Source organism: Cuculus canorus, chromosome 25 (genome assembly GCF_017976375.1).
Source record: "Cuculus canorus isolate bCucCan1 chromosome 25, bCucCan1.pri, whole genome shotgun sequence".
In the NCBI taxonomy this organism is placed as follows: Eukaryota; Metazoa; Chordata; class Aves; order Cuculiformes; family Cuculidae; genus Cuculus; species Cuculus canorus.
The window spans coordinates 5896941-5918352 of record NC_071425.1 but is presented as its reverse complement, the minus strand read 5'-3'; the positions used below and the strand labels follow the sequence as shown (position 1 = coordinate 5918352).

The 21412-nt window shown below is 54.2% G+C and overlaps 7 protein-coding genes across 8 annotated transcripts in view; 4 read left to right on the top strand and 3 right to left on the bottom strand.

Moving 5' to 3' along the window:
- The window catches only part of LOC128854515 (feather keratin Cos1-2), a 172099-nt gene that overhangs the window by 32305 nt on the left and 118382 nt on the right, over window positions 1–21412 (top strand). The window lies entirely within an intron of this gene.
- Window positions 445–1328, top strand: LOC128854532 (feather keratin Cos1-1/Cos1-3/Cos2-1). 2 transcript variants are annotated; one of them, XM_054088279.1, is made up of 2 exons: window positions 445–468; window positions 713–1328. In XM_054088279.1, the coding sequence occupies exon 2, from the start codon at window positions 734–736 to the stop codon at window positions 1037–1039; it is 306 nt and encodes a 101-aa protein (XP_053944254.1). In that variant the 5' UTR covers window positions 445–468; window positions 713–733; the 3' UTR covers window positions 1040–1328. The 2 variants fall into 2 exon arrangements, with proteins under 2 accessions (XP_053944254.1, XP_053944255.1); XM_054088280.1 differs by having other exon boundaries at window positions 447–507.
- Window positions 4674–5878, bottom strand: LOC128854516 (feather keratin Cos1-2-like). The gene is made up of 2 exons (XM_054088262.1): window positions 5699–5878; window positions 4674–5326 (listed from the first exon to the last, which is right to left on the bottom strand). The coding sequence occupies exons 1-2, from the start codon at window positions 5861–5863 to the stop codon at window positions 5009–5011; spliced, it is 483 nt and encodes a 160-aa protein (XP_053944237.1). The 5' UTR covers window positions 5864–5878; the 3' UTR covers window positions 4674–5008.
- Window positions 8590–9571, top strand: LOC128854533 (feather keratin Cos1-1/Cos1-3/Cos2-1). The gene is made up of 2 exons (XM_054088281.1): window positions 8590–8655; window positions 8950–9571. The coding sequence occupies exon 2, from the start codon at window positions 8971–8973 to the stop codon at window positions 9274–9276; it is 306 nt and encodes a 101-aa protein (XP_053944256.1). The 5' UTR covers window positions 8590–8655; window positions 8950–8970; the 3' UTR covers window positions 9277–9571.
- On the bottom strand, window positions 12838–14126 carry LOC128854513 (feather keratin Cos1-2-like). Its single transcript, XM_054088256.1, has 2 exons — window positions 13947–14126; window positions 12838–13574 (listed from the first exon to the last, which is right to left on the bottom strand). The coding sequence occupies exons 1-2, from the start codon at window positions 14109–14111 to the stop codon at window positions 13248–13250; spliced, it is 492 nt and encodes a 163-aa protein (XP_053944231.1). The 5' UTR covers window positions 14112–14126; the 3' UTR covers window positions 12838–13247.
- LOC128854526 (feather keratin Cos1-1/Cos1-3/Cos2-1) lies at window positions 16792–17851 on the top strand. The gene is made up of 2 exons (XM_054088274.1): window positions 16792–16913; window positions 17208–17851. Exon 2 carries the CDS (start codon window positions 17229–17231, stop codon window positions 17532–17534), a length of 306 nt encoding a protein of 101 aa, XP_053944249.1. The 5' UTR covers window positions 16792–16913; window positions 17208–17228; the 3' UTR covers window positions 17535–17851.
- Window positions 20190–21224, bottom strand: LOC128854475 (feather keratin Cos1-2-like). The gene is made up of 2 exons (XM_054088034.1): window positions 21060–21224; window positions 20190–20687 (listed from the first exon to the last, which is right to left on the bottom strand). Exons 1-2 carry the CDS (start codon window positions 21222–21224, stop codon window positions 20361–20363), a joined length of 492 nt encoding a protein of 163 aa, XP_053944009.1. The 3' UTR covers window positions 20190–20360.

Sequence of the window (21412 nt, the reverse complement as noted above, 5' to 3'; positions counted from 1 at the left end):
CTGTTGTGACAGGACGAGGAGCAATGACACTAATCTATAGGAGAGGGGATTTGAACTGGAGATAAGGAAGAAAATTTTGCAAAGAGAGTGATAAAACACTCCTGGGATAGACCCAGGTGCACAACACCTGCTCGCATGGGATGCCAACAGCTCCGAAACCAATCCTTCTTCATATATCAGATGTTTCTGCCCCAGAAATATCAGGCTTCTCATCCCGGCACGTACAAATGCCTTCATGTGGGAAAGCACAGGGCATCAGGCAGGAAATGAGAAGGCAGCAGGGCAGGAAACCGGGACACAGCCCATGCCATTAGCTGGGATGCTTTGCGTTTGATGGGAGCTTGTCAGAAAATTGTCCCTTGCCCAGAGGGAGGCTCTGTGCCTGAGGCAGGGCAGGAGCACTATAAAAGGCAGCCCAGCTTCCTGCTCTCTCATCCACTCCTCTCACCACCTTTCCTTGGGAAAAAGGTGAGTGTGAAGCCACTTCTCCTCCTCCTTCAAGGCCAGGTCTGTCCTCGAGCTGCTTCTCCTGGGAGGGGGAAGGGCAGAGCAGGTCTTGCCCAGACAGGGGCTGGGAACTTGGTGAGGTATCTGCTGAGCACCTCTTGTGCAGCATCTGCTAGGCCTTGAGGTGCCTTGTCTCCCCCGGGCTTGGGTTCAGTGCTGCTGCTCAGCTGTCTCTTTCTTCTCTTTCCTCTCTCCTCTCCCGCAGGTGCACCTCCAGCCCCAAGCCATGTCCTGCTGCAACCCGTGCCAGCCCTGCCAGCCCTGCGGCCCGTGCCCGCTGGCCAGCAGCTGCAATGAGTGCTGCGTCCGGCAGTGCCAGGACTCCGTTGTGGTCATCGAGCCCTCTCCCGTGGTGGTGACCCTGCCCGGACCCATCCTCAGTTCCTTCCCTCAGAACACCGCCGTGGGCTCCTCCACCTCCGCTGCTGTTGGCAGCATCCTCAGCTCTAACGGAGTGCCCATCTCCTCCGGGGGCCTTGACCTCTCCTGCATCACCAGCGGCTACTGTGGCACCAGATGTCGGCCCTGCTAAATCTGCCGGCAGGGTCTCTGGAGAGGAACCTAAAGGACTGGACACAAGATAGAGCTTAGAGGCATTGTGTTTAGAGCTTTGGGCCATTGATTTCTTATTCCACTCTCCTCTCTTTCCTCTGCTTTTGCCTTGTCCCAATGCCAGCCTAGTGGTGACCTGTTGGCTTCTATCCCTCTGCAGGTCAGGCAGACGGACATTCTGCAGGAGCTCCACAGTATCTTTGTGTGTACCCATGGTGCTCCCTGTGAGCCAACTCCTCTTCTTCTTTAGACTCATTAAAGTTTTGCTGCATCCATGCCTGGGTCTCTGAGTCTTCCTTCCTTCTGGGGAAACTCTTCCCATCTACTCAGATTTACAGGTGGCTTTCCGTACAGGATCGTGTGGGGTGCAACAGGGAGCCTTCCTCATTCTGCAAAGAAGGAGAGGCCAGGACTCAGAGCACTGAGTTGTCCTTTTCTCCCTGTCCCTTAGAGCTGGCAAAATTGTTCCTGATTACTCCTGAGCCAAGGGCCACCAGTCCTTCCAGCCTTACAGCACCTCTTGACAGATAAGCCTGGAGTGCTTGGCCCTGGAGCAGGTTCTGTGAATGGGGAGCCCAAGCACTGCTGCCCTTGAGGGAGGATCCCATGGCTGTGGGAAGGCAATGGATGATGTCAGCAGACCCCCTGGCTCTTAGGAAATGATAGAATCATTAAGGTTGGAAAAGATCCTTAAGCTCATGCAGTCTAACTTTCAACTTGAGGTCACCATGCCTACTGAAACATGTCCCAAAGTGTCATGGCTAGACGTCTTTTGAATACTTCCAGGGATGAGGACCCTCCCCTGTGTAGTCCGTTCCCATGCTTGAGAACCCTTTTGGTGCTGTTGTCTTTCCTCATCGCCAGTCTAATAATCCTCCCCTGGAACAACTTGAGACCATTTTCTCTTCTCTTGTTGCTTGCTATTCGGAAGAAGAGAGCAGCACCCATCTCATCACAACCTCCTTTCCAGGAGGTGCAGAGAGTGATGAGGTCTCATCTCAGCCTTCTCCTCTCTGGCCTAAAAAGACCTTGGTCTCTTAGCTGCTCCCACAACCCCTGTGCTCCAGAGGCATCCTGACTCCATTCCCCTTCTCTGGATGCTCCAGCCCCTCAGTGTCTTTCATCTTGTGAGGACCCTGAAAACCAAACCCAGGATTCAAGGTGTGGCCTCACCAGTACTGAGCACTGCTGTTGGACATCTGGGCCACCTGGGCCAATGCTGAATCATGTTCAGCCACTGTTAACCAGCACCCTCAGCTCCTTTTCTGATGGCACATTTCCAGCCACTCTTCACCAAGCCTGGATCATTTGATGGGCTTGTTGTGACTCAAGTGCAGAGCCTTCCTATCCGCTAGAGCATACACTAAACTCCTGCCCGGTTTGGTGACATCTGCAAATTGACTGAGGGAGCCCTCAATCCCCTCATGCAGATCATTGAGAAAGCTATTAAATAAGACTGACCCCAACACTCACCCCCGGGGACACCACATGTGAGTGACTGTCAACTGGTTTGAGTTCTGTTCACTACAATTCTCTGGGCTTGGCCATCCATCTGATTTTTTTTCCCAGCAAAGAATATGCCCACCCAAGCCACAGACCACCAGCTTCCTCTGATGACGGGCATCATCTGGCAAATGCCAAACCCTTTTCCCAGGAAGATTGTTCAGAAACAAAAGACTTCCAATGCAGAGCCAGTGGAGAATTTCACTGCTTTGGAGATGGCATGTGATGCTGGCAACATCTCATGCTGTGTTTGTGCTGTTTTTTGGTGTTATTGGCTCCAGCTTTAGAGTTTACTACTGTTGCCCTGCCAGTATCTCCAGGCGCTCGCTCCTTTCTTAATAGCTCCTCACTCTGGACAAGAGCCAGTCTCTCCTGTCCCCACAGAGCCAGCAGAAGACTGAAACCTCAAAGCTCTTACACCATTCAGGAGTGACGACCCTGGGAAGCAGCTCAGTGCATCAAAGGCTGCCTGGAGAGGCTGCATGAAAAGAGTTAGCCTGTGTTTGAGTCTCTCCTCGGTGAGACCTGAGTGCTGTGGCCCCATCTGTGTCCCTGAGACAATGGGGAACTGACACTGAGTCAGTCTCTGCCACTACCTGCAGGAGATGGGACTGAGGATCTTCTCTGCTGAAGCAGGGACAGGACGGCTGAAGCAGGACCGATTCCCAGGCAGCATTGCTGGAGGAGTCTAAGGGATCATACAGAGAGAGGAAGAAAAGGCCAAGGAGGTTGACATCTTCCTCCTGAAGGCAGCTTAGGGGTTAAGAAAGTTGACACCTTGAAGTGCAGCCCACCTGCCTGTGGAAACAACAGCCACCCCTCTTAGGGTAAGCCATGAGGGAAGGAAAGAGGAGGACAGGGCACATTCTCCCAGGAGCCCTTGGAGGCCAAGGGAAGGCTGGCAGGGCTGGCAGCAGCTGGGGTCCTTCCTGTCCAAGGATCAGAAGAGAAGAACTCACCGCAGTGCCCCAGACTGTCAGCACCTGACTCCACCAGATCCTTCCAGCCCTCAGTCTGTGTCTTCTGCCCACACCGACTCATCCTTGTCCCAGAAATCACAAGGCCTCTCATCCCAGCACCCAGAGACTCATCTGTGCACATCCGCTCACCTGGGCCCTGAGCCTGCTTAGGGGGGACCTGCCTGACCCTCTCTCTGTTGGGCACTGACTCCTGGGTGACCATGACAATCCTTCCACTCTGGCCTCTCCTTAGGGACATCTTAATCTCTTCGTTACAGTAATTAATCTCTGCTGCACCCCAGTCACGGGCTCTGTGTTGTCCTTTCCTCTCTGGATGCCCTCGAAAGCCACCCAGGGAGAAAGAAATTACAGTGCGGGGGAACAAATGGGTGAGCAACGGACCCTCTCTCCTTCCTGGACTAACGGGAAGGCAGGACACACTGACTGTGGGCCTCCTCCTGTCCCTTAGGGCTGAGAAGGACATCAGCCGGTGAGCATCAGTGCATTCTTTGCTGTTCCTCTGCCCAGAAAGATTCCCCTTGGCCTCGGAGGGTGAGCCCAGCTCGTGCTGCCTTCATGGGAGAATCCCAGTGCTGCAGGAGAACCTGGCAGGTCAGGGGCCCCAGAAGCATTCAAAGTGGTTCCTCTTGCTCTGGAGGGAGCTGTGCTGGGGGAGAAGACTCAGCTTGTCTGAGGCACAGGGACAAGCCAAAAGGAAAGGAAAGAGAGAGAGAGAAGGCTGTGGAAGAAGGAATAAACGGGTCAAAGATCTAAAGACAGTGCTTCAAAGCTCTTTCTCCTGTACAGCATCACGCTCTGATGAGCGCCTTAGGAGGTCCTTCTCCAGGGACATTGCCGGCTGATTTAACAAATCTGATATTTGTTGCCACAGCTCCAAAACAGAAGGACAGTAAGTGATCCATTGTCAAGCGTCCCACTCTCCCCTTCCTCTGGGAATGATCAAAGGACCACATATGCCACCAAATTTCCTCCCACCACCCCAGACCAAGTGTTGTTTTCTTTTCTCTGACAAGAAGAGAAAAGAACACACAAAAAAGTATTGTGTGGAGGCAGAGGCTGGAATGCAGAAAGCTTTAATGACTCTGAAGGGGCAGTGAGGTCACTCCAAGAAGAGGTGGCAGCCAGAGCAGGGAGAGCACTAGCAGCTCTCAAAAGTCTATGCCCATTGGCCACAGCGTAGATCCCACAGGGCACACATCTGCTGATACATGGAGGGAGAGGGGTCAGCAGATCCCCTGTGATGGCTTTGAGGATCTTATAGCCCAGAAGAACAGAAGACAAGGAAGAGATGAGAGAGACAGGAAGGCTGGGAAGTCAAACTGTGGCCATGTTTTCAGAGATCCCCAGTTGCTCTCCTTAGCAAGGGCAGCACTGGAGGCTCAGCGTTGGCCAGGAGCTCTGTCCTTAGGTCAGAATAGAGGTCTGGATTCCTGGAGGTCCTCATCTGGGCTATCACCAGGGCAGATTTAGCAGGGCCGACATCTGGTGCCACAGTAGCCGCTGGTGATGCAGGAGAGGTCAAGGCCCCCGGAGGAGATGGGCACTCCGTTAGAGCTGAGGATGCTGCCAACAGCAGCGGAGGTGGAGGAGCCCACGGCGGTGTTCTGAGGGAAGGAGCTGAGGATGGGTCCGGGCAGGGTCACCACCACCGCGGAGGGCTGGATGACGATGGTGGAGCTCTGGCACTGTCGGACACAGCACTCATTGCAGCTGCTGGCCAGCGGGCACGGGCCGCAGGGCTGGCACGGGTTGCAGCAGGACATGGCTTGGGGCTGGAGGAGAACCTGGACAGAGAGCAGAGAGAAGTCAGAGCACGCAGACGTGTGAGGAGCAGATTGCCCCCAATCCATCACACCACTGCAAAGGGGTCAAATGGATCTGCTGAGATGGGAGGTAGAAAGTTGCTAGTGTGGCCAAACAGCTTCTTGGCCTCATGCATACATGGTATTGCAAAGCATCACCAGCCCCAGAGAGGCTGCTGCCTATTTCTTCAAGGAAAAGCCTCTTCACACAAGACCCCAATACAGGTTGTCAGAGAAATTTGCCCATCTCCCCCCTCCCATGATAAGCAGCACCGCAACCCAGCAGAGGATGGAGGAGCAGGAATCTGCGTTACCAGAAAATAGAAGGACAGGAGGCAAGGGCTTCAGACTCACCTGGTTCCCAAGGAGAAGGAGGCGAGAGAAGTGAATGAGAGAGCGAGGAGCTGCTCTGGCTTTTATGGTGGCCCTGACCTGCCCCAGGCCCAGACGCAGCTTCCACGGAAGTGGCAATTTTCTAAGGTGCTCATGGTGGTCGGAAAATATCCCAGCTAATGACATGGGCTGGGTGCTTGTTTTCCCCAACCCTGCCTGTTCATTTCCTGCCTTGTGCCATGCCCCTTTCCTCCTGGAGGCTTCTTCTGCATGCTGGGATGGAGACGTTCCAGGATTTCTGGGTCAGGAATGTGTCAGTGCCAGGAGAAGACTCAGTTCAAATGCCGCATGGGTGCCATCTGGGTATTTTAATTCCCTCCCTGCCAGCGCAAAAAGCATGTTTCCCAAGGGAGCCTGCCTGCTGCCCTCCCCAATCTCGAGGAAGCATTTGAGAGTCCCTTCTGGCCCTCAGGTCAATTACACTGCAGGCAGAGGAAGCAGCAGCCACCTCACAGCTTGCATCGAGTCCATCAGGTAGCAGCAGTGGTTGAGCGGCAGGATTGGAACTCAGCTGTATCTGGAAGGATTTGGAGCTGTCATTCCTATTGGGCTTTTGCTTCAGCTGTGGGGCCCCACTGACACTGCTAAAACCATACAGGTGCTCCACGGATGAGCCACGTTGCGTTGCCATGGGTACCGTTCAATGTTTAACTCCTCATATTTCCAGTGAGCACATATGGCAGGATGCAGAGCAGAGAGTTGAGAAGAACTTGGAGGAAGGAGTGTGAAGCAGCCCTGCAGTGTCTGGAAGTGCCCAGGTGAGCTCTGTTCCCCGTGTCTGGTTTCAAGCCCCATTGATCAGCAGGTGTGTGCAAGATGGGAACTAATTGAACAAAGCAACAGGAGCAGAAACTTTCAGCAGGGTGTGTAGCAACTTTCAGGCTTCCTGAAGGCAACTCTTAGGTCAGGATTGTGCGGTGAGAGGGGTCAAGGAGCTCCGGTACGGGCAAATAGGGCCTGCATTCCCACTTTTGCTCTACCTTGTTGTTCCCTATCCAGCTCTCCCAACTCCAGCACTGGCCGTGCTCCAGACACACACCATCCTTCTTCTGCTCGGCCATCACCAGCACCCTGGCACCCTGCCATGCACAGGTCACAATCTCACTGCCTGGGGAAGTTAATCTTAGTACGGACGCTCTGACTCCACCATTTGCAACCAGGCAGGCTGGTGAGGACAACTGCCATCCCGTTGTTCCTCAATGTGTACATGAGGGGTTTCATCATATCTCCTAAGATGCCATAAGCCAGTAGAAGAGAGCAGCCATGCTGTACAGGGTGCGCTGGGAACCTGGAGTCAGGTACGGGTACCTAATAAATGTTCATCAGTCTGTGTTGGGCAGGGAAAGTGGAGTAGGACAATGTCTGTGCAGGGCACAGATCTTCAGGATGGCAGAAATCATGCTGATGTAGGAGGTGAGCATGAGGATGAACCAGCTCATGGATAACAACCCCACATCAAGGAACATCCCCTTGTCGTTCAGTTCTGTGTCCCTGCAGGGCAGCCTTAGCATGGCTGGGATGTGAAAACCAGCAGGGAGGATGTAGCGTCCTTAGTTCCTTTAGCCCCAGGCAGGGCAGGATGGGAGAGTGGTTTGGAGGGTGGAGTGCAGGTCAGACACACGGTCACCTCTACATGTGGGCCCTGCAGTCCACGAGGGCTCCACACCACCACACATGGCAGCAAGACAAGTAGCGGCTCTCTCTGTATGTGAGATGCTCTGCTCCCTTCATCAGCCCTGTGGCCCTTCGCTCTTCAGAATGGTCATGTCTGTCTCGTACTGGGGAAGCGGGCACCAGGCACAGTCCTCCAGGCCTGACCTCAGCAGTGCTGAAGGAAGAGGACAGATCACATCCCCCGAGCTGCTGGCAATGCTTTGCTTAATAGAGACCAGGATAGTCCAGTCTTCTTTGCAAGAGCGGCACATTGCTTGCTCGTGATCAATTGGGTGCCGGCCAGGAAGCCCAGCTCCATGTCTGCCCAGGTGCTTTCCATCTGGGGGGCCCAGCAGGTGCTGTTGTGTGCGGTTGTTGTCCAGGGGCAGGACTCCTTATTGAACTTCATGAGGTTCCTCTCCAGTCATTTCTTCTTAGAGACAAAAGGGGGGAGCAAGAGAAAAGGATGGGGCCTATCTGTGGGGCCTTCCTTCAAAGGGGCCTCCAGGAAAGATGGGGACAGGCTTCACAGCAAGGCCTGTTATCACAGGACAAGGAGCAATGACGTTAAACTAAAGGAGAGGAGATTTAGACGGGAAAGAAATTTTTGCAATGAAGGTGGTGAAAGGCAGGTGTCCCAGGGAGGCAGCAGAGGGCCCATCCCTGGAAACGTTCAAGGGCAGGTTGCATGGGGATCTGAGAAACGCGACTGAGAAAAAGACGTTCCTGCTTCTGCAGGGCACTTGGACCCGATGACCGGTAAATGTCCCTTTCATCTCGGAGAACTCTGTGATTCTACGTGCAGTGATTCTTTGTCATGTGGGATTCCTTGGGCATCCAAAGAGAAACACAGGAACGGTGCCCATTTTCCTGACAACTTTGTCACAACCAAGGCCACAGCAATGACCCAGGCATCCATCAGCTGCCTGCACGGGATGCCACCAGCAGCAAAGCGGAGCCTTCTGCCCATACTTAGGTGTTTCTGTCCCAGAAATCGCCGGGCTTCTCATCCCGGCACGTACAAAAGCCTTCATGTGGGAAAGCACAGGGCATCAGGCAGGAAATGAGAAGGCAGCAGGGCAGGAAACCAGGACACAGCCCATGCCATTAGCTGGGATGCTTTGCATTTGACTGGAGCTTGTCAGAAAATTTTCCCTTGCCCAGAGGGAGCCTGTGGGCCTGAGGCAGGGCAGGAGCACTATAAAAGGCAGCCCAGCTCCCTGCTCTCTCATCCACTTAGCTCCCTTGCTCTCCTTGGCAACCAGGTGAGTGTGAAGACCCTTCTCGTCCTCCTTCGAGGCCACGTCTGTCCTCGATGTCTGTCTCAGCTGCTGAGGGCTATCCTAGTGCAGGGCTGGGAGCTGCTTCTGAGGGAGAAGGGAGAGGGAAGGGCAGAGCAGGTCTTTCCCAGAGAGGGGCTGGGAACTTGGTGAGGTATCTGCTGAGCACCTCTTGTGCAGCATCTGCTAGGCCTTGAGGTGCCTTGTCTCCCCCGGGCTTGGGTTCAGTGCTGCTGCTCAGCTGTCTCTTTCTTCTCTTTCCTCTCTCCTCTCTCGCAGGTGCTCCTCCAGCCCCAAGCCATGTCCTGCTGCAACCCGTGCCAGCCCTGCCAGCCCTGCGGCCCGTGCCCGCTGGCCAGCAGCTGCAATGAGTGCTGCGTCCGGCAGTGCCAGGACTCCGTTGTGGTCATCGAGCCCTCTCCCGTGGTGGTGACCCTGCCCGGACCCATCCTCAGCTCCTTCCCTCAGAACACCGCTGTGGGCTCCTCCACCTCCGCTGCTGTGGGCAGCATCCTCAGCTCTAACGGAGTGCCCATCTCCTCCGGGGGCCTTGACCTCTCCTGCATCACCAGCGGCTACTGTGGCACCAGATGTCGGCCCTGCTAAATCTGCCGGCAGGGTCTCTGGAGAGAAACCTAAAGGACTGGACACAAGATAGAGCTTAGAGGCATTGTCTTTAGAGCTTTGGGCCATTGGTTTCTTATTCCACTCTCCTCTCTTTCCTCTGCTTTTGCCTTGTCCCAATGCCAGCCTAGTGGTGACCTGTTGGCTTCTATCCCTCTGCAGGTCAGGCAGACGGACACTCTGCAGGAGCTCCACAGCATCTTTGTGTGTACCCGTGGTGCTCCCTGTGAGCCAACTCCTCTTCTTCTTTAGACTCATTAAAGTTTTGCTGCATCCATGCCTGGGTCTCTGAGTCTTCCTTCCTTCTGGGGAAACTCTTCCCATCTACTCAGATTTACAGGTGGCTTTCCGTACAGGATTGTGTGGGGTGCAACAGGGAGCCTTCCTCATTCTGCAAAGAAGGAGAGGCCAGGACTCAGAGCACTGAGTTGTCCTTTTCTCCCTGTCCCTTAGAGCTGGCAAAATTGTTCCTGGTTACTCCTGAGCCAAGGGCCACCAGTCCTTCCAGCCTTACAGCACCTCTTGACAGATAAGCCTGGAGTGCTTGGGCCTGGAGCAGGTTCTGTGAATGGGGAGCCCAAGCACTGCTGCCCTTGAGGGAGGATCCCATGGCTGTGGGAAGGCAATGGATGATGTCAGCAGACCCCCTGGCTCTTAGGAAATGATAGAATCATTAAGGTTGAAAAAGATCCTTAAGCTCATGCAGTCTAACTTTCAACTTGAGGTCACCATGCCTACTGAAACATGTCCCAAAGTGTCATGGCTAGACGTCTTTTGAATACTTCCAGGGATGAGGACCCTCCCCTGTGTAGTCCGTTCCCATGCTTGAGAACCCTTTTGGTGCTGTTGTCTTTCCTCATCGCCAGTCTAATAATCCTCCCCTGGAACAACTTGAGACCATTTTCTCTTCTCTTGTTGCTTGCTATTCGGAAGAAGAGAGCAGCACCCATCTCATCACAACCTCCTTTCCAGGAGGTGCAGAGAGTGATGAGGTCTCATCTCAGCCTTCTCCTCTCTGGCCTAAAAAGACCTTGGTCTCTTAGCTGCTCCCACAACCCCTGTGCTCCAGAGGCATCCTGACTCCATTCCCCTTCTCTGGATGCTCCAGCCCCTCAGTGTCTTTCATCTTGTGAGGACCCTGAAAACCAAACCCAGGATTCAAGGTGTGGCCTCACCAGTACTGAGCACTGCTGTTGGACATCTGGGCCACCTGGGCCAATGCTGAATCATGTTCAGCCACTGTTAACCAGCACCCTCAGCTCCTTTTCTGATGGCACATTTCCAGCCACTCTTCACCAAGCCTGGATCATTTGATGGGCTTGTTGTGACTCAAGTGCAGAGCCTTCCTATCCGCTAGAGCATACACTAAACTCCTGCCCGGTTTGGTGACATCTGCAAATTGACTGAGGGAGCCCTCAATCCCCTCATGCAGATCATTGAGAAAGCTATTAAATAAGACCGACCCCAACACTCACCCCCGGGGACACCACATGTGAGTGACTGTCAACTGGTTTGAGTTCTGTTCACTACAATTCTCTGGGCTTGGCCATCCACCTGATTTTTTTTCCCAGCAAAGAATATGCCCACCCAAGCCACAGACCACCAGCTTCCTCTGATGACGGGCATCATCTGGCAAATGCCAAACCCTTTTCCCAGGAAGATTGTTCAGAAACAAAAGACTTCCAATGCAGAGCCAGTGGAGAATTTCACTGCTTTGGAGATGGCATGTGATGCTGGCAACATCTCATGCTGTGTTTGTGCTGTTTTTTGGTGTTATTGGCTCCAGCTTTAGAGTTTACTACTGTTGCCCTGCCAGTATCTCCAGGCGCTCGCTCCTTTCTTAATAGCTCCTCACCTCTGGACAAGAGCCAGTCTCTCCTGTCCCCACAGAGCCAGCAGAAGACTGAAACCTCAAAGCTCTTACACCATTCAGGAGTGACGACCCTGGGAAGCAGCTCAGTGCATCAAAGGCTGCCTGGAGAGGCTGCATGAAAAGAGTTAGCCTGTGTTTGAGTCTCTCCTCGGTGAGACCTGAGTGCTGTGGCCCCATCTGTGTCCCTGAGACAATGGGGAACTGACACTGAGTCAGTCTCTGCCACTACCTGCAGGAGATGGGACTGAGGATCTTCTCTGCTGAAGCAGGGACAGGACGGCTGAAGCAGGACCGATTCCCAGGCAGCATTGCTGGAGGAGTCTAAGGGATCATACAGAGAGAGGAAGAAAAGGCCAAGGAGGTTGACATCTTCCTCCTGAAGGCAGCTTAGGGGTTAAGAAAGTTGACACCTTGAAGTGCAGCCCACCTGCCTGTGGAAACAACAGCCACCCCTCTTAGGGTAAGCCATGAGGGAAGGAAAGAGGAGGACAGGGCACATTCTCCCAGGAGCCCTTGGAGGCCAAGGGAAGGCTGGCAGGGCTGGCAGCAGCTGGGGTCCTTCCTGTCCAAGGATCAGAAGAGAAGAACTCACCGCAGTGCCCCAGACTGTCAGCACCTGACTCCACCAGATCCTTCCAGCCCTCAGTCTGTGTCTTCTGCCCACACCGACTCATCCTTGTCCCAGAAATCACAAGGCCTCTCATCCCAGCACCCAGAGACTCATCTGTGCACATCCGCTCACCTGGGCCCTGAGCCTGCTTAGGGGGGACCTGCCTGACCCTCTCTCTGTTGGGCACTGACTCCTGGGTGACCATGACAATCCTTCCACTCTGGCCTCTCCTTAGGGACATCTTAATCTCTTCGTTACAGTAATTAATCTCTGCTGCACCCCAGTCACGGGCTCTGTGTTGTCCTTTCCTCTCTGGATGCCCTCGAAAGCCACCCAGGGAGAAAGAAATTACAGTGCGGGGGAACAAATGGGTGAGCAACGGACCCTCTCTCCTTCCTGGACTAACGGGAAGGCAGGACACACTGACTGTGGGCCTCCTCCTGTCCCTTAGGGCTGAGAAGGACATCAGCCGGTGAGCATCAGTGCATTCTTTGCTGTTCCTCTGCCCAGAAAGATTCCCCTTGGCCTCGGAGGGTGAGCCCAGCTCGTGCTGCCTTCATGGGAGAATCCCAGTGCTGCAGGAGAACCTGGCAGGTCAGGGGCCCCAGAAGCATTCAAAGTGGTTCCTCTTGCTCTGGAGGGAGCTGTGCTGGGGGAGAAGACTCAGCTTGTCTGAGGCACAGGGACAAGCCAAAAGGAAAGGAAAGAGAGAGAGAGAAGGCTGTGGAAGAAGGAATAAACGGGTCAAAGATCTAAAGACAGTGCTTCAAAGCTCTTTCTCCTGTACAGCATCACGCTCTGATGAGCGCCTTAGGAGGTCCTTCTCCAGGGACATTGCCGGCTGATTTAACAAATCTGATATTTGTTGCCACAGCTCCAAAACAGAAGGACAGTAAGTGATCCATTGTCAAGCGTCCCACTCTCCCCTTCCTCTGGGAATGATCAAAGGACCACATATGCCACCAAATTTCCTCCCACCACCCCAGACCAAGTGTTGTTTTCTTTTCTCTGACAAGAAGAGAAAAGGACACACAAAAAAGTATTGTGTGGAGGCAGAGGCTGGAATGCAGAAAGCTTTAATGACTCTGAAGGGGGCAGTGAGGTCACTCCAAGAAGAGGTGGCAGCCAGAGCAGGGAGAGCACTGGCAGATCTCAAAAGTCTATGCCCATTGGCCACAGCGTAGATCCCACAGGGCACACATCTGCTGATACATGGAGGGAGAGGGGTCAGCAGATCCCCTGTGATGGCTTTGAGGATCTTATAGCCCAGAAGAACAGAAGACAAGGAAGAGATGAGAGAGACAGGAAGGCTGGGAAGTCAAACTGTGGCCATGTTTTCAGAGATCCCCAGTTGCTCTCCTTAGCAAGGGCAGCACTGGAGGCTCAGCGTTGGCCAGGAGCTCTGTCCTTAGGTCAGAATAGAGGTCTGGATTCCTGGAGGTCCTCATCTGGGCTATCACCAGGGCAGATTTAGCAGGGCCGACATCTGGTGCCACAGTAGCCGCTGGTGATGCAGGAGAGGTCAAGGCCCCCGGAGGAGATGGGCACTCCGTTAGAGCTGAGGATGCTGCCAACAGCAGCGGAGGTGGAGGAGCCCACGGCGGTGTTCTGAGGGAAGGAGCTGAGGATGGGTCCGGGCAGGGTCACCACCACCGCGGAGGGCTGGATGGCGATGGTGGAGCTCTGGCACTGTCGGACACAGCACTCATTGCAGCTGCTGGCCAGCGGGCACGGGCCGCAGGGCTGGCAGGGCTGGCACGGGTTGCAGCAGGACATGGCTTGGGGCTGGAGGAGAACCTGGACAGAGAGCAGAGAGGAGTCAGAGCACGCAGACGTGTGAGGAGCAGATTGCCCCCAATCCATCACACCACTGCAAAGGGGTCAAATGGATCTGCTGACTTGGGAGGTAGAATGTTGCCAGTGTGTCCAAGGGCTTTCTTGGCCTCCTCCAGAGATAGTTTTGCAAAGCGTCACCAGCCCCAGAGAGGCTGCTGCCTATTTCTTCAAGGAAAAGCCTCTTCACACAAGACCCCAATACAGGTTGTCAGAGAAATTTGCCCATCTCCCCCCTCCCATGATAAGCAGCACCGCAAGCCAGCAGAGGAGGGAGGAGCAGGAATCTGCGTTACCAGAAAATAGAAGGACAGGAGGCAAGGGCTTCAGACTCACCTGGTTCCCAAGGAGAAGGAGGCGAGAGAAGTGAATGAGAGAGCGAGGAGCTGCTCTGGCTTTTATGGTGGCCCTGACCTGCCCCAGGCCCAGACGCAGCTTCCACAGAAGTGGCAATTTTCTAAGGTGCTCATGGTGGTCGGAAAATATCCCAGCTAATGACATGGGCTGGGTGCTTGTTTTCCCCAACCCTGCCTGTTCATTTCCTGCCTTGTGCCATGCCCCTTTCCTCCTGGAGGCTTCTTCTGCATGCTGCGATGGAGACGTTCCAGGATTTCTGGGTCAGGAATGTGTCAGTGCCAGGAGAAGACTCAGTTCAAATGCCGCATGGGTGCCATCTGGGTATTTTAATTCCCTCCCTGCCAGCGCAAAAAGCATGTTTCCCAAGGGAGCCTGCCTGCTGCCCTCCCCAATCTCGAGGAAGCATTTGAGAGTCCCTTCTGGCCCTCAGGTCAATTACACTGCGGGCAGAGGAAGCAGCAGCCACCTCACGGCTTGCATCGAGTCCATCAGGTAGCAGCAGTGGTTGAGCGGCAGGATTGGAACTCAGCTGTATCTGGAAGGATTTGGAGCTGTCATTCCTATTGGGCTTTTGCTTCAGCTGTGGGGCCCCATTGACACTGCTAAAACCATACAGGTGCTCCACGGATGAGCCACGTTGCGTTGCCATGGGTACCGTTCAATGTTTAACTCCTCATATTTCCAGTGAGCACATATGGCAGGATGCAGAGCAGAGAGTTGAGAAGAACTTGGAGGAAGGAGTGTGAAGCAGCCCTGCAGTGTCTGGAAGTGCCCAGGTGAGCTCTGTTCCCCGTGTCTGGTTTCAAGCCCCATTGATCAGCAGGTGTGTGCAAGATGGGAACTAATTGAACAAAGCAACAGGAGCAGAAACTTTCAGCAGGGTCTGTAGCAACTTTCAGACTTCCTGAAGGCAACTCTTAGGTCAGGATTGTGCGGTGAGAGGGGTCAAGGAGCTCCGGTACGGGCAAATAGGGCCTGCATTCCCACTTTTGCTCTACCTTGTTGTTCCCTATCCAGCTCTCCCAACTCCAGCACTGGCCGTGCTCCAGACACACACCATCCTTCTTCTGCTCGGCCATCACCAGCACCCTGGCACCCTGCCATGCACAGGTCACAATCTCACTGCCTGGGGAAGTTAATCTTAGTACGGACGCTCTGACTCCACCATTTGCAACCAGGCAGGCTGGTGAGGACAACTGCCATCCCGTTGTTCCTCAATGTGTACATGAGGGGTTTCATCATATCTCCTAAGATGTCATAAGCCGGTAGAAGAGAGCAGCCATGCTGTACAGGGTGCGCTGGGAACCTGGAGTCAGGTACGGGTACCTAATAAATGTTCATCAGTCTGTGTTGGGCAGGGAAAGTGGAGTAGGACAATGTCTGTGCAGGGCACAGATCTTCAGGATGGCAGAAATCCTGCTGATGTAGGAGGTGAGCATGAGGATGAACCAGCTCATGGATAACAACCCCACATCAAGGAACATCCCCTTGTCGTTCAGTTCTGTGTCCCTGCAGGGCAGCCTTAGCATGGCTGGGATGTGAAAAGCAGCAGGGAGGATGTAGCGTCCTTAGTTCCTTTAGCCCCAGGCAGGGCAGGATGGGAGAGTGGTTTGGAGGGTGGAGTGCAGGTCAGACACACGGTCACCTCTACATGTGGGCCCTGCAGTCCACGAGGGCTCCACACCACCACACATGGCAGCAAGACAAGTAGCGGCTCTCTCTGCCTTTTCTCGTATGTGAGATGCTCTGCTCCCTTCATCAGCCCTGTGGCCCTTCGCTCTTCAGAATGGTCATGTCTGTCTCGTACTGGGGAAGCGGGCACCAGGCACAGTCCTCCAGGCCTGACCTCAGCAGTGCTGAAGGAAGAGGACAGATCACATCTCCCGAGCTGCTGCCAATGCTTTGCTTAATAGAGACCAGGATACTCCGGTCTTCTTTGCAAGAGCGGCACATTGCTTGCTCGTGATCAACTGGGTGCCGGCCAGGAAGCCCAGCTCCATGTCTGCCCAGGTGCTTTCCATCTGGGGGGCCCAGCAGGTGCTGCTGTGTGCGGTTGTTGTCCAGGGGCAGGACTCCTTATTGAACTTCATGAGGTTCCTGTCCAGTCATTTCTTCTTAGAGACAAAAGGGGGGAGCAAGAGAAAAGGATGGGGCCTATCTGTGGGGCCTTCCTTCAAAGGGGCCTCCAGGAAAGATGGGGACAGGCTTCACAGCAAGGCCTGTTATCACAGGACAAGGAGCAATGACGTTAAACTAAAGGAGAGGAGATTTAGACGGGAAAGAAATTTTTGCAATGAAGGTGGTGAAAGGCAGGTGTCCCAGGGAGGCAGCAGAGGGCCCATCCCTGGAAACGTTCAAGGGCAGGTTGCATGGGGATCTGAGAAACGCGACTGAGAAAAAGACGTTCCTGCTTCTGCAGGGGACTTGGACCCGATGACCGGTAAATGTCCCTTTCATCCCGGAGAACTCTGTGATTCTACGTGCAGTGATTCTTTGTCATGTGGGATTCCTTGGGCATCCAAAGAGAAACACAGGAACGGTGCCCATTTTCCTGACAACTTTGTCACAACCAAGGCCACAGCAATGACCCAGGCATCCATCAGCTGCCTGCACGGGATGCCACCAGCAGCAAAGCGGAGCCTTCTGCCCATACTTAGGTGTTTCTGTCCCAGAAATCATCGGGCTTCTCATCCCGGCACGTACAAAAGCCTTCATGTGGGAAAGCACAGGGCATCAGGCAGGAAATGAGAAGGCAGCAGGGCAGGAAACCAGGACACAGCCCATGTCATTAGCTGGGATGCTTTGCATTTGACGGGAGCTTGTCAGAAAATTTTCCCTTGCCCAGAGGGAGGCTCTGGGCCTGAGGCAGGGCAGGAGCACTATAAAAGGCAGCCCAGCTCCCTGCTCTCTCATCCACTTCTCTCCCTTCCTCTCCTTGGCAACCAGGTGAGTGTGAAGACCCTTCTCGTCCTCCTTCGAGGCCACGTCTGTCCTCGATGTCTGTCTCAGCTGCTGAGGGCTATCCTAGTGCAGGGCTGGGAGCTGCTTCTGAGGGAGAAGGGAGAGGGAAGGGCAGAGCAGGTCTTTCCCAGAGAGGGGCTGGGAACTTGGTGAGGTATCTGCTGAGCACCTCTTGTGCAGCATCTGCTAGGCCTTGAGGTGCCTTGTCTCCCCCGGGCTTGGGTTCAGTGCTGCTGCTCAGCTGTCTCTTTCTTCTCTTTCCTCTCTCCTCTCTCGCAGGTGCACCTCCAGCCCCAAGCCATGTCCTGCTGCAACCCGTGCCAGCCCTGCCAGCCCTGCGGCCCGTGCCCGCTGGCCAGCAGCTGCAATGAGTGCTGCGTCCGGCAGTGCCAGGACTCCGTTGTGGTCATCGAGCCCTCTCCCGTGGTGGTGACCCTGCCCGGACCCATCCTCAGCTCCTTCCCTCAGAACACCGCCGTGGGCTCCTCCACCTCCGCTGCTGTGGGCAGCATCCTCAGCTCTAACGGAGTGCCCATCTCCTCCGGGGGCCTTGACCTCTCCTGCATCACCAGCGGCTACTGTGGCACCAGATGTCGGCCCTGCTAAATATGCTGGCAACCTCTCTGGACAAGAACCTCTGAAGACCTCACCACTTGGTTCTGGACAGGAGATCGAGCTTAGAGGCATTGTCTTTAGCGCTTTGAGCCATTGTTTCATTCTTCCACTCTTTTCTCTCTTTTTACTTTGCTCTTGCCTTGTCCCAATGCCAGCGTAGTGCGGACCTGTTTGCCTTCGTCCCTCAGCAGGGAGGGCAGAATGACACCCTGCAGGAGCTCCACCACATCACGGTGACTGCCCGTGGTGCTCCATGGGAGCCATCTCCTTTTCTTCTTTAGACTCATTAAAGTTTTGCTGCATCCATACCAGGGCCTCTGAGTCTTCCTTGTGCCACCATTCTTCCTGCCTCCTCAGCAGAAAAGGTGGCTTTTGGTGCGGTATTGAGTTGGGTGCAACAGAGGAGCATTTCCTATTCCCCATGGAAGGAGAGGGTAGGACTCAGCGCACTGGGTTTTCTTTTGTGCCCTGACCCCTGGAGTTGTGGAGGTTCCTCCTGGTTACTCCTGAGCCCATGGCCGTCAGTCCTTCCAGCTTTACTGTACCTTTTCCCTGACGGGTCATGAGCTCTGATTCCCGCAGCACGTTCTGTGAATGGAGAGATCTAGATTCCATTAGGAACGCCAATCCTTATGGCAGGTGCTACACTGTGGAGCTCATGAACATGGCATACAATGGCTGTGGGGATGGTAGGAGAAATCATCTCTGCTAGAGCTCAGAGCCTCTTCTTCCTTGTCTTCCCAACCGTCTCCAGAAGGAAGAGGCACAGAATGCATCCAAGAGCAAAGATAGCCTGGGCAAGTCCCCTGTACTTCTGTCCTCCGTCTTCTCACACACTGCCTGTGTCCAAATCCTTCAGAGTGGGCACCCGTGGACAGGACAGGCCACAAATACCCATCGCTGAGATAGTACTTCTGTAAAGGGAGCGTGTCTTGTGGAGGAATCACGGCACAGCAAAGGAAACCAATAAGAAGGAAAGAGAAGAAGAAAGGAAGAAGGGATAAAGACAGCCCAAAAGAAAGAAGCTCTTATGGCCCAACCCCAGTCCTGTAGTGTCCGTTGCCTCACCAAAGACCCTGATTTGTTTTAACCTGCTGTGACAAGCAGGGCAATGGAGAGTAGGAGGGAGTAAGAGACATGTGTGGGGTGAAGTTTCTGCCAGGGACAATTTCCTGAAGCAGGAACCAAATCTCCTTGGCTGCACAGCACCAGAGCAATGGTGGCTCATGGCTTGGTTGGCGTAATTTTCATTGGGTGAAAAACTGTCTGTCTAGCCAAGTCCAGAGAGTTGTGTTGAGCTGAGCTGACTGCAGTTGGTGGCTGGTCACAAGTGGTTTTCCCCAGGCCTCAGTATTACAGTCCGTTCTGTTTAATATCTTTATGAATGATCAGATTAGGAGGGTTGGTAAGTTTGCGGACGACAGCAAGCTGGACAGGAGTGTTGATCAGCCCAAAGACAGGAAGACTCAGCAGAGGGATCTGGATAGGCTGGATTGATGGTCTGAAGTCAGTGGGAAGAGGTTCAACAATGCCAAGTGCTGGGTCTTGCACTTGGGTCAGAACAGCCCCATGCAACACTCCAGGCTTGGGCAAGAGTGGCTGGAAAGCTGGTTGGAGGAAAAGGCCCTGGGCTTGCTGGTCAACAGTGGTTGGACATGATCCAGCAGTGGCCCAGGTGGCCAAGAAGTCCGAAGTCCAACAGCATCCTGGCTTAGATCAGCGGTGGTGTGTCCAGCAGAAGCAAGGCATGGATCGTCCCCCTGTGCTCGGCACTGATGAGGAGGCCAAACCTCAAATCATGTGTTCAGAGTTTGGACCCTTCACTTCACAAAAGACATTGAGGGGCTGCAGTTCATGTCCACAGAAGGGGAACAGAGGTGGGGAAGGATCTGAAGCCCTGGAGTTCTAATAGCGTCTGAGAGACCTGGGGCCGTTTAGTCTGGAGAAGAGGAGCCTGACGGGAGACCTCATCACTATCTCCAAGGCGTGAAAGGAGATTGTAGTGAGGTGTATGTTGGTCTCTTCTCCCAATTGACAAGACATAGGACTTGAGGAAACGACCTCCGGTGTCCCCAGGAGAGAGTTAGACAGGGTGGGAGGAAAGATTGCTTGGCTGAAAGAAGGTGAAGGTTGAGTCGGTCAGTGGTTGAGTCTGAATATGTGAAAGTGTTGAAAGAACGCGTGACGGTGGCATTGAAGGACATGGCTTTGCAGATATGGTGGGGTGGGACTGATGGGAAGAGTTGCTGATGCTCGAGGTTTGCTTGAACCTTTATGGTCCTATGATTTCCAAAAAGCCAGAGGGGCTGACAACATCATCCAGTGGCCTCCCAACGACAGGGGCTCCACTATTTTAGGGCGGCAGTTGTTGGGCTGCCCATGAACACAATATGCTCCAGGGCCAAGAACTCCAGGCCCATCTGGGAAGAGCTGAAGTGAGACTGGAAGGACTGATGGCCATGGGCCATCTCCAAGATTCATGGCAGAAAAATACAACCCAGTGCAGTGAGTCCTGTCCTCTCGTTCCTTGGGGACTGAGCAAGGCTCCTCTGTGGCTTTCCACCCAATTGTCTCCAAAAAGCCCCTTTTCCCCTGAAGAGACTGTAACAGCTGACGGAGAATAAAGGAGGACTGAGAAGCCCAGGCTTGGATGCAGCACGGCTTTAATAAGCAACAGCAAAGGAAAGAGACAGAGGAGAGTGGAAGAGGTGGAAAAAAGTGGCTCAAAGCTCTAAACACAATGCCTCAAAGGTCTTCTGTCCACCACCATGTTCTGAGGCTTTAGGAGGTTCTTCTGCAGGTTTATTTCCAGCAGATTTAGCAGGGCCGACATCTGGTGCCACAGTAGCCGCTGGTGATGCAGGAGAGGTCAAGGCCCCCGGAGGAGATGGGCACTCCGTTAGAGCTGAGGATGCTGCCAACAGCAGCGGAGGTGGAGGAGCCCACGGCGGTGTTCTGAGGGAAGGAGCTGAGGATGGGTCCGGGCAGGGTCACCACCACCGCGGAGGGCTGGATGGCGATGGTGGAGCTCTGGCACTGTCGGACACAGCACTCATTGCAGCTGCTGGCCAGCGGGCACGGGCCGCAGGGCTGGCAGGGCTGGCACGGGTTGCAGCAGGACATGGCTTGGGGCTGGAGGAGAACCTGGAAAGAGAGCAGAGAGGAGTCAGAGCACGCAGACGTGTGAGGAGCAGATTGCCCCCAATCCATCACACCACTGCAAAGGGGTCAAATGGATCTGCTGACTTGGGAGGTAGAATGTTGCCAGTGTGTCCAAGGGCTTTCTTGGCCTCCTCCAGAGATAGTTTTGCAAAGCGTCACCAGCCCCAGAGAGGCTGCTGCCTATTTCTTCAAGGAAAAGCCTCTTCACACAAGACCCCAATACAGGTTGTCAGAGAAATTTGCCCATCTCCCCCCTCCCATGATAAGCAGCACCGCAACCCAGCAGAGGAGGGAGGAGCAGGAATCTGCGTTACCAGAAAATAGAAGGACAGGAGGCAAGGGCTTCAGACTCACCTGGTTCCCAAGGAGAAGGAGGCGAGAGAAGTGAATGAGAGAGCGAGGAACTGCTCTGGCTTTTATGGTGGCCCTGACCTGCCCCAGGCCCAGACGCAGCTTCCATGGAAGTGGCAATTTTCTAAGGTGCTCATGGTGGTCGGAAAATATCCCAGCTAATGACATGGGCTGGGTGCTTGTTTTCCCCAACCCTGCCTGTTCATTTCCTGCCTTGTGCCATGCCCCTTTCCTCCTGGAGGCTTCTTCTCTGTGCTGGGATGGAGACGTTCCAGGATTTCTGGGTCAGGAATGTGTCAGTGCCAGGAGAAGACTCAGTTCAAATGCCGCATGGGTGCCATCTGGGTATTTTAATT

Excerpts from the sequence above, each read along its gene's own strand:
- LOC128854532 (XM_054088279.1), top strand. The coding sequence starts at position 734 with ATGTCCTGCTGCAACCCGTGCCAGCCCTGCCAGCCCTGCGGCCCGTGC.
- LOC128854516 (XM_054088262.1), bottom strand. The coding sequence starts at position 5,863 with ATGTCATTAGCTGGGATATTTTCCGACCACCATGAGCACCTTAGAAAA. Across the intron at positions 5,327-5,698 it reads TCCTTCTCCTTGGGAACCAG|GTTCTCCTCCAGCCCCAAGC; the intron begins GTGAGTCTGAAG and ends CTCTCTGTCCAG.
- LOC128854533 (XM_054088281.1), top strand. The coding sequence starts at position 8,971 with ATGTCCTGCTGCAACCCGTGCCAGCCCTGCCAGCCCTGCGGCCCGTGC.
- LOC128854513 (XM_054088256.1), bottom strand. The coding sequence starts at position 14,111 with ATGTCATTAGCTGGGATATTTTCCGACCACCATGAGCACCTTAGAAAA. Across the intron at positions 13,575-13,946 it reads TCCTTCTCCTTGGGAACCAG|GTTCTCCTCCAGCCCCAAGC; the intron begins GTGAGTCTGAAG and ends CTCTCTGTCCAG.
- LOC128854526 (XM_054088274.1), top strand. The coding sequence starts at position 17,229 with ATGTCCTGCTGCAACCCGTGCCAGCCCTGCCAGCCCTGCGGCCCGTGC.
- LOC128854475 (XM_054088034.1), bottom strand. The coding sequence starts at position 21,224 with ATGTCATTAGCTGGGATATTTTCCGACCACCATGAGCACCTTAGAAAA. Across the intron at positions 20,688-21,059 it reads TCCTTCTCCTTGGGAACCAG|GTTCTCCTCCAGCCCCAAGC; the intron begins GTGAGTCTGAAG and ends CTCTCTTTCCAG.